Source organism: Stenella coeruleoalba, assembly GCF_951394435.1.
Source record: "Stenella coeruleoalba genome assembly, chromosome: 15".
Taxonomy (NCBI): domain Eukaryota; kingdom Metazoa; phylum Chordata; class Mammalia; order Artiodactyla; family Delphinidae; genus Stenella; species Stenella coeruleoalba.
Genome location: NC_137161.1, coordinates 23,142,784 through 23,157,031, shown reverse-complemented (window position 1 = coordinate 23,157,031; position 14,248 = coordinate 23,142,784). Strand labels below are relative to the sequence as shown.

The following is a 14,248-nucleotide window of genomic DNA, read 5'->3' as shown; positions in this document are numbered from 1 at the left end:
GGTACATGTGAAAATAGTTATTTCCAGTGGCCTCAGGGGGGCAGCCTAGCAGAATATTTGAGGTAAGACCTGTCTTGAAATCTAAGATGTAAGGTCACTATAGGTTTGTGTCCTATCTTCCTTCATAGTGGTCACAGTCTAAGACATAACCACAACTAACTACGGATTACAGACGACCCTTTATGACCCACGCAGGGTCTGTTTCACAGGTAATAAGCCAGGAGGAGGTAACCTTCCAGCTAGCTTGGCCAAGGGAGTTTCACAGAAGAGGTGGCATTTGAACAGGTAGATTTGACAAGTGGAGGTGTAGACGGGACATTCCAGGCAGAGGGAACCATCTGCTTTGTTCTAGCCCAGTAAAGAAGAGAGGGAGTCACTGCTGTCTTTTTTTTTTTTTTGGCCTCTCCCGTTGCGGAGCACAGGCTCTGGACGCGCAGGCTCAGTGGCCATGGCTCACGGGCCCAGCCGCTCTGCGGCATGTGGGATCTTCCCGGACCGGGGCACGAACCCCTGTCCCCTGCATCGGCAGGCGGACTCTCAACCACTGCGCCACCAGGGAAGCCCCCACTGCTGTCTTAAAGTAAGATTCTATAGCAGGCAGAATGGCGTCACAGAAAGAAAAAGAGTCACAGGCTTAGAAGCTCTGGAATTTAATGCCCCGTCTGCTGTGTGACCTCAGGCAAGCCACTTAACCTTTCTGAGCCTAGTATCCCCATGAGTGATATAAAGATAATAGTATGAATTTTACAGGCTTTTTGTGAACATCAGGATGTGGTAATTGTTAAAGCCCTCCGCTAGTTGCTGATTACTATTTCTGGGACTGGGAATTAGCAGATTAGATAGAATTCTTCCACTCACAAGCGACAGAAAACCCAGCCTAAGGGAATGCATTGGTGGCTCATGTATCTGAAAGTCCTGGGATAGTTCTCCAGCTTCAGGCTCAGCTGGATTCAGGGGCTCAGTGTCACCAGGACCCACATTTGTGTCTTGTCTCTCTCCATCTCTTGGCACTTCGTTTGCATAAGCAGCTTATGCAAATGCAAATGCAAAGGAGAGTCTCTGTCTGAGACTCTCCCTTCATGGTGGCAAGCTGGCTGCTACAGCCACAGCTCCAAACTTCTAGCTTTCCAGGTTCAGTCCATTGGGAAGGAGAAAATACCTCTTCCCGGTCAAGTCAGAGCCTTGGGATTAGTTCTTTCTGAGCCAGGGTGATCTCACTTGAATCACCAGTGGGTCAGTGATGTTCTGATTGTCTAAGAGTCAAGAAAAGGTGTTTCCCCCAAAGTAAAATCAGGGTGCAGTTGGTGGAAAAAGGTGACCAGGTGCTTGGCAGAGAAAACAACAGGTATCTGCTGTATGAGATATCTCTTCACTCCCAAAATGTAGGTTATGGTCTCTGAGGGTCTACCCTGGAATGAAGGCTGGCCTGTGCTCTCTCGTCCCCGAAGTGTTACTTCCTGGCTGAATATGCTTGCCTTCTCCCATCTAGTCACTGTCATCTGGGCTGTTGCCTCTTTCCTCTATTGATAAAGCCTCTGGTTTGTACATTGTCCTGTCTGTTGGAGCTTACTGTTCTTTCTTTGAATATGCCAGGCCTCCAGCCATCTCTATGCTTTTGGACATGGTGGTCCCTCTGCCTACGACACTCTTCCATCTCTCTGGCCACCTGGATGACTCTAGCCACCATCCTAGGGCCTTCTCTGGCCTTCCTAAACTGGTTTAAGTGCCCTTTCTCTCTGCTTCTGAATTAGCCTGTGCCTTACCTCTTTTAAAGCATTTTTAAACCTTATTTACTTCTTGTATTTGACCATAATTTTGAGAACAAAATTTGTATTTTTTATCACTACACCTGTTAGACACCATTGGTATTTGTCTAACTTATTGAATGAATGAAGTAAATAAATACTAAAAGAAGTGAGATTTGATTTGAACTTGCATTTGAAATACAGAAACTATCCTCCTCTGAGCTTAAGAACTGTTAGTTTGCTCTGAACCTGGGTACCTTTGCCCTAAAGGTTCCCAGTTGGATAGTGAGCTATTAGGGATCGTAATAAGATCATTTATCCATCTCTTTCTACGTATGCTCATCTGCATTTTACAGACAAGAGTAACTGAGGCTCAGAGAGGGGATATGAGTTGCCTAGTGTCCCACAGCTAAGGGCAAAACCAGGATTTGGATCCTGGTCTGACTCTAAAGCCAGTGCTCATATCATTTAGCTACTCATCCATTGCTTCCAGCATTTGTTCATTCATTTATTCAACAACTGTTCATTGCCTAAGCAGACTGACAAAGGCTCTGCTCTCCGGCAGCTTCCTCTAATGGAGGTGGGCGGCTGGACAAATGTTAGTGAAGGGGTCAAGCTTGGTGGGGATGGGGCTGGGCTGTTCTGAGGTCCCTTCTAGTCCCAGTCTGTGCTTTCATACTCCAGAGCAGAGAGCACGGCCCGTCCAGATCTCCTCCCCCTAGGGACCAGACTCTGTGTTGCTACCAGGTCAACTGGCCATGGTCTTTTCCCAGGTTTGGTCGCAGGCGTGTGATCATCAGGAAGGGCCAGAGGGCCAACAGCTTTTATTTTATCTACCTGGGCACGGTGGCCGTGACCGAGGACGAAGATGGCAGCAGTGCCTTCCTGGACCCCCACCCGACGTTGCTGCAAAAGGGCAGCTCTTTTGGGGTAAGCACGGGGGACGGGTCTGCGTTCCTGGGGTGGGGTTCGTGGTGTGACAGGACTCCTGCTACAACCTCTAGGCCAGGCCCAGCCCTGCCTTTCACTCTGTGCAGTCACTGCGCTGTTGTGGGTCACAGAGCCCTTACCTGTCAAATGCTGATCGAGTTGGAGCCAGTGATGTCCAAGTCCCACCACTTCGTCTGTGATGTTTAAGGAGTATGCTCCCTCTACAACCCCCTAGAGGTGCAGTGACTCCTCAGCAAGGCCTCTCCAGCTTCCTTTCTCTGCCCTGGTCAAGCCAGTTGCCTCTTTTTCCACAGGCAGCATATTAAGAGGGAGGGGCGTGGGCCCATAGAAGCAGGGAGTGAGCAGGGGCACAGGACGGTCCAGGGAACCTGCAGTCTGGGGAGGAGAGATTTCTCAGGGGAGATGCAAGCAGGGAAGAGGTGGTCAGGGCTGCGGGCAGAAAGCCAGGGGTGACCTCTCACTTGCCTTTGCCCCTGTCTACCCAACAGGAAATGGGCTTTCTAACTTCTTCAGTGAGGAGGGCCACCGTGGTCTGTATGGAAGAAACAGAGTTCTTGGTTGTTGACAGAGAGGATTTCCTTGCTAATAAACTGGACCAAGAAGTTAAAAAGGATGCTCAGCATCGGTTTGAATTTTTTAGGTAACTCCACCAGCCAGCGTCTTCCCCCTGTGTGTCTATTAGGTGCCTTTGTCCTAGACCCAGTGGGGAACACTAGGTGCTGTTCTCTCTGCTTGAAATGCTCTTTGGTACCCACCTCCCACCCAACTTCTCCATCTAGCAAACTCCTAACATACCTTCAGGTCACAGTTCAAATATCCCTTCCTTATGGGATAGTAACAACAGGATAGCTAACATGCATTGAGCACTTGCTGGGCCAGGCAGGATGCTCAGCCCTTTGTACCACCCGTTATATCTAATCTCACATTCAACCCATGATGTTCTTTCTCTTTTTCTCCCCAGTTTACAGTGAGGGAAGCAAGGCTCAGGATGGTGATGTGTCCAGAATGCCTGATTCAGAGTCTCTGGGCTTCACCACCCCGCCTCACTAACGAAGCCCACCTACCCTCACTCCAGAATAGAGAGGGTGCCCCCTCAGTGCTTCTACCCCGTGTTTCTGTAAAGCCCCATCCAAACTGTAATTCTTGAGCATATAATACTTTCTTTACAGTTTATTTGTGCCATCAGACAGTAAGCAGCTCAGTGGCAAGGGCAGACCTGCCTTTTTCACCATCATCATCCCTGTGTTATCACAGTGCCAGGAGCATGCAGGTGCTCATTTAATTATCTTTAGTTACTTGCCTTGAGGAAAAGAGTGAAAATCAAATGGAGCATCTGCACTGGCACTGAGAATACAGGTTGTAGGGTTGCAGGGCCATAGAGAAGCGTGTTGAGCAGAGGGGTGGGCTGGAACTGAGAGAAAGCCATCTGCATGAAGGGGCTGCAGCCCGAAAAGGGAGGGACTCGGTTCTGAAGGGAGGGGCAGTTCATTTTTTTATACAGTGGAAGAAAAATAGGACCGTGTTCTAATCTCAACTCTTAGGCTTATCCACCATGGGACCCTAGATAGGTCACTTCACTTCTCTGGGCTTTAGTCTCCTGCGCAGTAAAATGGGGATAACAATTCCTCTCTCCCGAGGTCATTGTAAGAATCAAATGAGGTGATCGTGGGAAGTGCGTGGCTCAGTCTTGGCCCAGGAGGTGCTCCTTCTGTGGTGGCCCTGTTTTCCTCCTGTGTTTCCAGACCCTTCTCCTCCTTGGGCATGGCACTGACCCTGTTCCCCTTTGATGCCCTGGACAGAACTCGGTGCTCCCTCGCCTAGGTTGAGGCCTGAATCACGCGAGTTCAGAGCTCATAGTCTGTTGGAGCTGAGAAGATCTAAGACGATTTTTGTTGGCAGCCCCGCGGGGCCACCTGCGAGGGAAGGGAAGCCCATGGTCAGCGGTGTATGAGATTCAAGATCGCGGAAGGGGTGGTCACTGCCGGGTGGGCCTTTCACCACAGGGCACAAACAGGCCAAAAGAGGAGAGTCCAGACTTCCCCCATTCCCAGGCCCAGGGCTGAGGATTTGAAGCCAATAGGCTGGAGGAGACAGGGGTTGGAATGAGCTGCCCAAACCAAAGGTAGGGCCTGGACTGCTGGGCTGGGGGACAGGATAACCAGTGAGCTGAAGTGAGGAACTCTTGGGTGCTCCTTGGAATGGGAGTAGCTCAGTGGTAACAAGGTTGGCGGGGGATTCAGCCGGGAGAAGCTCCTGGAGGGAGGAGCGGAAGTGAAAGAAGCAGAGCTCCGATCACCCCGGGTGCGTCTGAGGCGCAGTGAGGGGAGCAGCTGAAGGGCAGGGCCTTGAGAAGAGGGCAGGGGAGCAAAGGACAAGTGACAGGAGACCGGCTGCAGGCTAGGCTAGCGAGCAGGGTGGGCGTGAAATCTTCCGCCTCAGGCCTTTGCAAGAGCAGGAGAACATATTCCTTTTCTGGAAATTGCTAAGTGCTGAGCCCCCTTGGTGACGGAGGGCGATGAAGTCTAACAGGCTTTTCCCCTCAGGAAGATGGATCTGTTTCACTCCTGGTCCGATGAGAAGCTCTGGAAGCTCGTAATGCTGGGGAAGATAGAGAAGTTCTCATATGGGCAGCTGATCTCAAAGGACTTTGTAGAATCGTCCTCCATCGTGTTTGTGTGTAAGGTAAGAGGTCTGGGGTGGGGTGGTGAAGCTGGGAAGAGCGTGCCTAATGTAATGTCCCGTAGCCAGGTGACCCGCAGAGCCCTGGTCTTCAACACGTCTTTTTCTGAGCGCCCATATCCTACTTAAAAAGGCAAAGGAGTGTCCATTGACAGGTGAATGGATAAAGAAGATGTGGCACATATATACAATGGAATATTACTCAGCCATAAAGAGAAACAAAACTGAGTTGTTTGTAGTGAGGTGAATGGACCTAGAGACTGTCATACAGAGTGAAGTAAGTCAGAAAGAGAAAAATAAATACCGTATGCTAACACATATATATGGAATCTAAAAAAAAAAAATGATGAACCTAGGGGCAGGACAGGAATAAAGAGGCAGATGTAGATAATGGACTTGAAAACACAGGGAGGGGGAAGGGAAAGCTGGGACGAAGTGAGAGAGTGGCATGGACATATATACACTACCAAATGTAAAGTAGAGAGCGAGTGGGAAGCAGCTGCATAGCACAGGGAGATCAGCAGTGCTTTGTGACCACCTAGAGGGGTGGGATAGGGAGGGTGGGAGGGAGGGAGATGCAAGAGGGAGGGGATATGGGGTTATAGTATGCATATAGCTGATCCACTTTGTTATATAGCAGAAACTAACACACCATTGTAAAGCAATTATACTCCAATAAAGATGTTAAAAAAAAAAAAAAGACAAAGGACACACTTTGGCCTCCCTCCCTCAGAGGGTTGCTGTGAACGTTAAGATATAGCTGTTATATTACAAAGAGGGCAGGTGTGGGGAGGGTACCCCCTTCTTCAGCTCATATACATGTTTATTTACAAACAGATACATATTTAAATTATGCATTTGGCTCTTGAATTTTGATGATGCCAGGTCACTTATTTATTTATTTATTATTTCTTTTTGGCTGCATTGGGTCTTCGTTGCTGCGCATGGGCTTTCTCTACTTGCGGCAAGTGGGGGCAACTCTTTGTTGCGGTGCATGGGCTTCTCATTGCGGTGGCTTCTCTTGTTGTGGAGCACGGGCTCTAGGCGCGCGGGCTTCAGTAGCTGTGGCACTCGGGGTCAGTAGTTGTGGCTCGCAGGCTCTAGAGCGCAGGCTCAGTAGTTGTGGCGCACGGGCTTAGTTGCTCCGTGGCATGTGGGATCTTCCCAGGCCAGGGCTCGAACCCATGTCCCCTGCATTGGCAGGCGGATTCTTAACCACTGCGCCACCAGGGAGATTTCCAGATCACTTTTTATAATTATAATCTCTAAATTGTAAAAGTAATACGACCACATTATACAACTTTCCAGGAAGAGGGACAAATGAACTCATCACCACAGAATAGATTTCCAAAATTGAAATTACTTAGCATCACCATTTTTATGACTCTTGGAACAAACTGCTTTTCACAAGGAGGGATCCACTTTCTCTAGCTCCCAGCAACACACAACTTTGCCAGTGCCACCAACCTCTGCCATCATTCTTTCAAAAGTTTTTAAATTTAATATGTGGCAATTACTGCCTCACTGAGGATTTAGCTTATGGTTTTTTCTGATTACTAGTGAGATTAATCATGTTTGTTTACTATCTGAATTTTGTGTTTTGTGAATAGCTTTATGTCCTTTGCCCCCTGCTCTGTAGGTTGATAATGAAAAGAAAATTTAAGGAGGTTGATATTGTCATTATTCCCATTTTACAGAGGTGTAAAGGAAGGTTAGGTGGCTTGTTCAAGATCACGCAGTTGATGAGGGGCAGAGGCAGGGTTCGACCCAGGTCTGTCTGACCCCAAAGCTCTTCTTCCCAGAAGCTGGGACTTGGGATTTGAGTTGACCTTTCCATCAATTGTTGACCCTGCTCGAATCCTAAGTAGTTCATCATCATCATCATCATAAGAGTCACTATTTTTTTTTGAAGCTCTTTGCTCCTGTGCTAGGAGTGCTACTAACATCATTAATCTTTTTTTGTTTATTTTGGAATAGGTAGTACTTCACATGGTTCAAAATTCAAAACGCTCACAAGAGTGATGTCTCCCTCCCCTCTCTCTCTCCCAGAGTATCCCTCCCCGGGGACCACCACCAGCACCAGTTTCTATGTCTCTGTCCTCCACATGTTCTCCCTCTATACAGGCAAATGCGTGTGTATATGTTTTTTCCTTCTTTTTCATAAGTGGTGTCATCCTATACAGACTGTTCTGCACTTTGTTGTTTCATTTAAGAGTATTTCTGTAGGTTGTTCCATGTCAGTACATAAAGAACTCATTCATTCTCTTTTACCACTCATGAGTATTTTACTGTACGGTTGTGCTTTATTTTTTTATATATTTATTGGAGTATAATTGCTTTACAATGTTGTGTTAGTTTCTGCTGTACAGCAAAATAAATCAGCTATATGTATACATATATCCCCATATCCCCTCCCTCTTGTGTCTCCCTCCCACCCTCCCTATCCCACCCCTCTAGGTCATCACAAAGCATCGAGCTGATCTCCCTGTGCTGTGCTATGCAGCAGCTTCACACTAGCCATCCATTTTACATTTGGCAGTGTATATATGTCAATGCTACGCTCTCACTTTGTCCCCGCTTCCCCTTCCCCCTCGGTGTCCTCAAGACCATTCTCTACATCTGCGTCTTTATTCCTGCCCTGCCACTAGGTTCATCAGTACTGTTTTTTTAGATTCCATATGTATGGTTGTACTTTAACCAGTTCCCTAATTGATGGATATTTAGGTTATCTCAACGTTTGCTATTTCAAACAGTGCTTTGATGAATCACTGTGTACCTAGTACCATTCTACCATAACTCTTCACTGTAGCTCTACCAGGAAGATATTATTATTCCAAGTTTGCAGATGAAGAAGTTGAAGCTAAGATGCCTTAAGAAAGGCCACGTAGCTAGTAAGTGGCAGAGCCAGAATTCTGCCCCAAGACTCCCATATTTAATATCTCCTGTATACCTGTTGCCTACATGTTAAGCCACCGCAGACATTTGCCAAGATCATGACACAGTGGCCCAGGCTCTGGAGGGATACAAAGGTGGAAAAGATTGGTTTTCTGGGGCTTCCCTGGTGGCACAGTGGTTAGAATCTGCCTGCCAATGCAGGGGACATGGGTTCGAGCCCTGGTCCATGAAGATCCCACATGCCATGGAGCAGTTAGCCCGTGCGCCACAACTACCGAGCCTGTGCTCTAGAGCCCGCGAGCCACAACTACTGAGCCCGAGTGCTACAACTACTGAAGCCCGCGCGCCTAGAGCCTGTGCTCTGCAACAGGAGAAGCCACCGCAATGAGAAGCCCATGCACCGCAACAAAGAGTAGTCCCCACTTGCCGCAACTAGAGGAAAGCCCATGCGCAGCAACGAAGACCCAACGCAGCCAAAAATAAAATAAATTTATATATTAAAAAAAAAAGAAAAGATTGGTTCTCTCTCCTTATATATCTTCTCCACTAGATTCTGAGTGTAGACAAAGTTGTCAATGCCGACTACCAAGTGATTAGTACAAACTCTGTGAATTACAAGAATTCAGGATGGGGAACTCTCGAAAGGCTGAAGGCTCCAAGGAGGGCTTCCTGGAGGACGTGAGGTGGGAGATGAGCATTGAAGTATTGGGCCCTTAGACAAAAGTAGGGGGCAAGATTTGTTGTGTGCTGGAGCTGGCTCTTCCTGGCCTGAGAGAGCTGATTGTTAAGTTCTCAGGAATTTTGCAAGTCAGTACACATGATAATTATTAAAAATTAAATTATATAAACCTACAATTAACTATTGAAAACAAGGGTAATAACTACTGAAAAACTTATCATTTCCTGGATTTATTGCATTTTACTATTATCTATGCTCTTGAAGTTACTTTTGCCCATTGTATCCATATGGTGGAAATCTCTACCATTGTGCACATCTCTTCTCAGTTCCACGTGCAGTGACTTCCCATTGGTAGCTGAAAATCGACCATGGTGGGAGTATGTACACACACAATGGAAATAGGCAGACGCTCTAAGTCAGGTCTTGATTTATGGCTTTGCTTATTGTCTTAAGAAAGCTATAGAGAAAATGTTTATAATGCAGATTAAATTTCAAAGTGGGCTGGGTCTGTAGCCATTACATTGTAAAGAGCAGAAAATTAAGGAAATGTTTTCCAGTATTTAAAAATGACTCATCATAGATTCATCATAGAAGTTATATAATTGATGAACAGGTGAAGTTCTGATAGACATAGTGTTAAAGCTAAAAGAGGTTTTAATTTAATGAATATACTTTATAAGAGGGTGAGAAATAGTTTACCAGTAGAGTACAAGTCAGACTTAATAATATTAAATTTATAGATTGGGATGCAAATTCATTTGTCAAATTATGGTTGAATTGTGACTATAGACTAGCCACTGATATGAGTTCAGCCAAAGTCAATAAAAGCATCCTGTGAGAATCGACTGGCTATACGGAATTTCCAATAAGAGTGTGGTATATTTTATTATTATTTATAAATTGTGTGTAATACACCCTTCATAACAGTAAAATGTATAGACATGCATACATTTTACCCAAGAGCCGGTTGTTTCAGCATCACCAGGGATGTGTTTGTGTTGTGATTTTTGGGTTCAGTCCCAGAGAACAGTCAAGTCTAGCTAATGCAAGCAGGAAGGGATTTACTGCAGGATGTTAAATGGCTAACAGACTTACTGGTGAGGGGAGACCTGAAGAAACAGGCTCGACTGAAAATGACTCCCAAACGACTCCAAATCAGAGTTCAGAACTGGACTGTCACTGGTGCTGCTGCTTCTGCCAAGTTCAGGAAGCCACCGTCTCCACTAGCAAAGTGGATGTCCCACAGTTCCAAAACCAAGGCTTGCCCAGGTGTACTGGATTGGTGGAACCCAAATCACATCCAGAGCCTTAGTTTCAAGGTACCTTGCGAAATGTAGTGTTTGGTTTCCAGCCTCTACACACTAACACTAAAAGGGGATTGGATGCACAGGATCTGACCCAGAGGAGGGCGAGGATGAGGATGAGACCCTTGCCAGTGGAGGGGGGAAGAGTTTGATAAGTTTGGAGAATCCTGATGGTCATGTGAGGAGAGGTGGGAGAAAGCCTAGAAGAGAAACTGGTGGTGGAGAGCCCTGAAGGCCAACCTGAATAATTGGCCATTCTTTCTCCCCCTGATATCTGCTTCCTCTTTCCTAAAATATTGGGGTGATTGCCTCCAAAGCCAAGAATGCCATGTGTCTGCAAATTTAACTCTAAGCTCTTTTGATACTGTATAACCAGAAAAGATGGAGGAGATGAGCAGTAAGGGATATAAATTCAAGACTTTCTTTACTCAGTATGATGGTTACATCCTGACCAGCAGAATGTTCTTAATCTGGTTTAGCCTTCATTTCTTTATCTGTAAAATGGGACTGTGTGCTTACTTCATGAAGTCTGTGAGGATGAGATTAGCTCAGCACATGCTCACTCACCTCAGTCACCCTCTAACCCAGTGGTTCTCAAAGTGTTGTTGCTGGACCAGCAGCGACACCTGGGAACTCATTAGAAATGCAAATTCTCGGGCCCACCCAAGAGCTATTAAACCCAAAACTCTGGGAGAAGGGGCTCAGTAATCTGTGTTCTGACAACACTGACATCTGCTTCTGGGTGGTTCTGATGTGCACTAAAGGTGGAGGACCCCTGATCTAAGGGAGGAGTTTTCAAATTTTGGTAAGCATGGCAGAGTCCTGCCTCACCCCAGAAATTCTGCTTCATTAACTCTGGAAATCTGCATCTGAATAAGCGCCACAGGTGATTTCTAATGCTTGAACTTATTCTGAGAAAAATAATACAGATGTCACAAAGTGACAGCAGGTAGAGAGCCTCTTGCCTAGCAGATGAGTTGGTTTATCCCTTGTAGTGTTTTGCTAAAACCTGATTTAATTGTTAATGCGAAGATTCTATATAAAAGTTCTGATTTCTGGCTTCTTTTGAATATTCAGAAGATCAGGCTATGTTCTGGTGTGGCTCCTCTGGCTGGAGGTGAAGTGCACCTGCCACCTCTAAAGGGACTGTTCTTTTTTTCTCATTTTAATTTCCCACCTGACCAGCTGCTTAAATGTTCATCTGCTAAAAACAGTTGTCCCGACTCCTGTAGTTTACTGATATTGCCACTAGAGGGAGAAATCAGCATCGGGTGGCTGTGCGTCGTTGGGGTCGTGGCAAAGTTGGAGAACATGATTTCTGCTAGCATTGCAAACATAATTAATGCCCATAATCAACTAATTTTGAACAGTTTATCACTTGGGACCACATGGTGAAATTGTTTTTCCACAGATACAGATGCGATTAAAGACACATGAGAGTCTTTCCAGAGAGAACTGCTCATGTGTGTTTCTCCAGTACCTGCAGTTCCTGGTGGATAAATGTTTGTTGAATGAATGTTGAAAAAAGCTCCCAGCACAATGCCTGGAATATAATAAGGGCTTATTAAATGTTTGATCTCTTCTTCTCCTTCCTGTTCAGCAGTAATCTATCTTGAACCTTAACCCTTTATAACGTGTCTTTTAGAATTCCTACTGAAAAAGATTAAGATTTTATAAAGTATGAAATGCATAAGAAAAATGACGTATCTTTCTTGCCTCTCAGATTAGAAAATATTAAAAGGGTTGTGAAAATCCAGTTGTCAATGTACTACAAAGATGTATTACAACAGGTTCTGTTATGCACTGTTGGACAGAGTGTAAACTTATCTAACATTTCCAGGGGCTTTCCTGGTGGCTCAGTGGTTAAGAATCCGCCTGCCAATGCAGGGGACACCGGTTCGAGCCCTGGTCCAGGAAGATCCCACATGCCACGGAGGAACTAAGCCCGTGCACCACAACTACTGAGCCCACGTGCCGCAACTACTGAAGCCCGCGTGCCTAGAGCCCACGCTCAGCAACAAGAGAAGCCACCGCAATGAGAAGCCCGCGCACCACAGCAAAGAGTATCCCCTGCTCACCGCAACTAGAGAAAGCCCACATGTAGCAATGAAGACCCAATGCACCAAAAAATAAATAAATAAAATAAGTAAATTTATTTAAAAAGAAAACAACTTATCTAACATTTCTGGAGGGCTGTTTGGAAATACGTATCAAAATTTAAAACATGCATAATACCTTTAGGAATGAATCCCAAGGAGACAGTCAAGCATAGGTATTGTATTAGGATAAACTGGATTAAGCCACAATTATTTTTAAAATCCTCAGATCTCAGTGGATTGACAAAGTATATTCCTTCCTCCCACTACCTGATCATAGCAGGTCAGCAGGAAGCCTTACTCCTCATGTCACATGGAGACATGGGCCCTTCTTGACCCATGATTCAATGATCAGTAGAACAGGAGAAGGTAATATTGAGAGTCAAGTGATGGCTTTTATTTATTTATTTATTTAGGCCTAGCTGAGCGACTTGCAGGATCTTAGTTCCCCAACCAGGGATCGAACCCGGGGCCCCCGCAGTGAAAGCATGAAGTTCTAACCACTGGACCACCAGGGAATTCCCTGGCTTTTAAAGTTTCTACCCAGGATTATCACAAGTCACTTTGCTAAGGAAATTGGCCAAAGTGGTAAGAAGGCCATGCCTAATTCAAAGGGTAGAAAAGTATAATCCTGCCATGTGCCTGGAAGGAGAACTCAAGTACTTGCCTCAATGACCACTATGGGCATTAAGATGTAAGTACAAGGTTATCAGTTAAAAGTTGCTGTCCACTGCAGGTCACAGTATTAATAGTCTAGAATTAAGCAATCTAGTGCTAGAACAGCTGTCCTAGGAAGTCATCAAGAACCCAGACCCCTTCTAGCTTCTCCCTTCATCGTCCACAGTTTATGGCTTTCATCCTAATGGCGACAGTATGGCTGTTCCACCTCCAGCCATCACATCTGAGTTTCAGGCAGAAGGTAGTGGGAAGGATAACCATAGCTTTCCTTGGAGATTTATCCATCAGTCTTCCACTTATATCTCATTAGCCAGAATTGAGTCACTGCCAGCCCCACTGTCGGAGAGTTTGGGAAGGTGGTGAGTTTTTTTAAACTGGAGATTTTGTTGTCCTGAACGAAATCAGAGTTATATATAATACTGGCAAATTAGAAACAACTAAATATTAATCTTCAAAAATGTTTTCCTGAGGTGTAACATATATGCAATAAGGACCTCAAATCTAAACTTTTACAGCTTGATGAATTTTTACATATGTATACCCCTGTGTAAGCATCACCCAAATCAAGATAGAGAACATTTTCAGTACCTCAGAGGCTCCCTTATGTCCTTTCCCAGACAAAATGCCCCCACACAGGTAACCACTCTTCTGACTTCTGTCACCACAGATTACTTTTGCCTATTCTTTAACTTTGTGTAAATGGAATCGTATCGTATGTGCTCCTTGTGTCTGACTTCTTTTGCTCAACTGAATATTTATTTATTTTTAATTTTATGTAAATTATGGCATACATAGAATAATATGCAATCATTAAAAACAATAGCTTAGAACCATATTGCTTGGCATAAAAAGATGTCCTTGATATATTATTGAGCTTTTAAAAAGGTTACAAGAGTCTGTTTTACATAAAAGGACTTATTTATGAAAAATTGTATCTATACATCTTATATGCTTAGAGAGAAGAGTTTGAAATAATATTCACCAAAGTGTTACCCTTGTTATTTCTGGGTGTTAGGATTAACATAGTTTTAACTTTCTCTATGTTCTTCTTTGTTTGATTTGAATATTTTTTAAACTTTTAGTTTTGGAATGATTTTAAATTTACAGAAAATTTGCAAGAACAGTACAAAGAATTCCTGTATAACCCTAACCTGGCTTCAACAATTATTAACATTTTGCCACATTTGCTTCTATATATATGTATATTTTTTTCCTGCCTGA

The 14,248-nt window shown here is 45.0% G+C and overlaps 1 protein-coding gene across 3 annotated transcripts in view; it reads left to right on the top strand.

The window, feature by feature from the left end:
- The window catches only part of CNBD2 (cyclic nucleotide binding domain containing 2), a 59,674-nt gene that overhangs the window by 25,069 nt on the left and 20,357 nt on the right, over nt 1-14,248 (top strand). For all 3 annotated transcript variants that reach the window (XM_079943754.1, XM_079943756.1, XM_079943755.1), the window contains exons 6-8: nt 2,519-2,675; nt 3,185-3,336; nt 5,240-5,378. In XM_079943754.1, the coding sequence (XP_079799880.1) occupies nt 2,519-2,675; nt 3,185-3,336; nt 5,240-5,378 (448 nt within the window). The remainder of the gene's footprint in view (nt 1-2,518; nt 2,676-3,184; nt 3,337-5,239; nt 5,379-14,248) is intronic.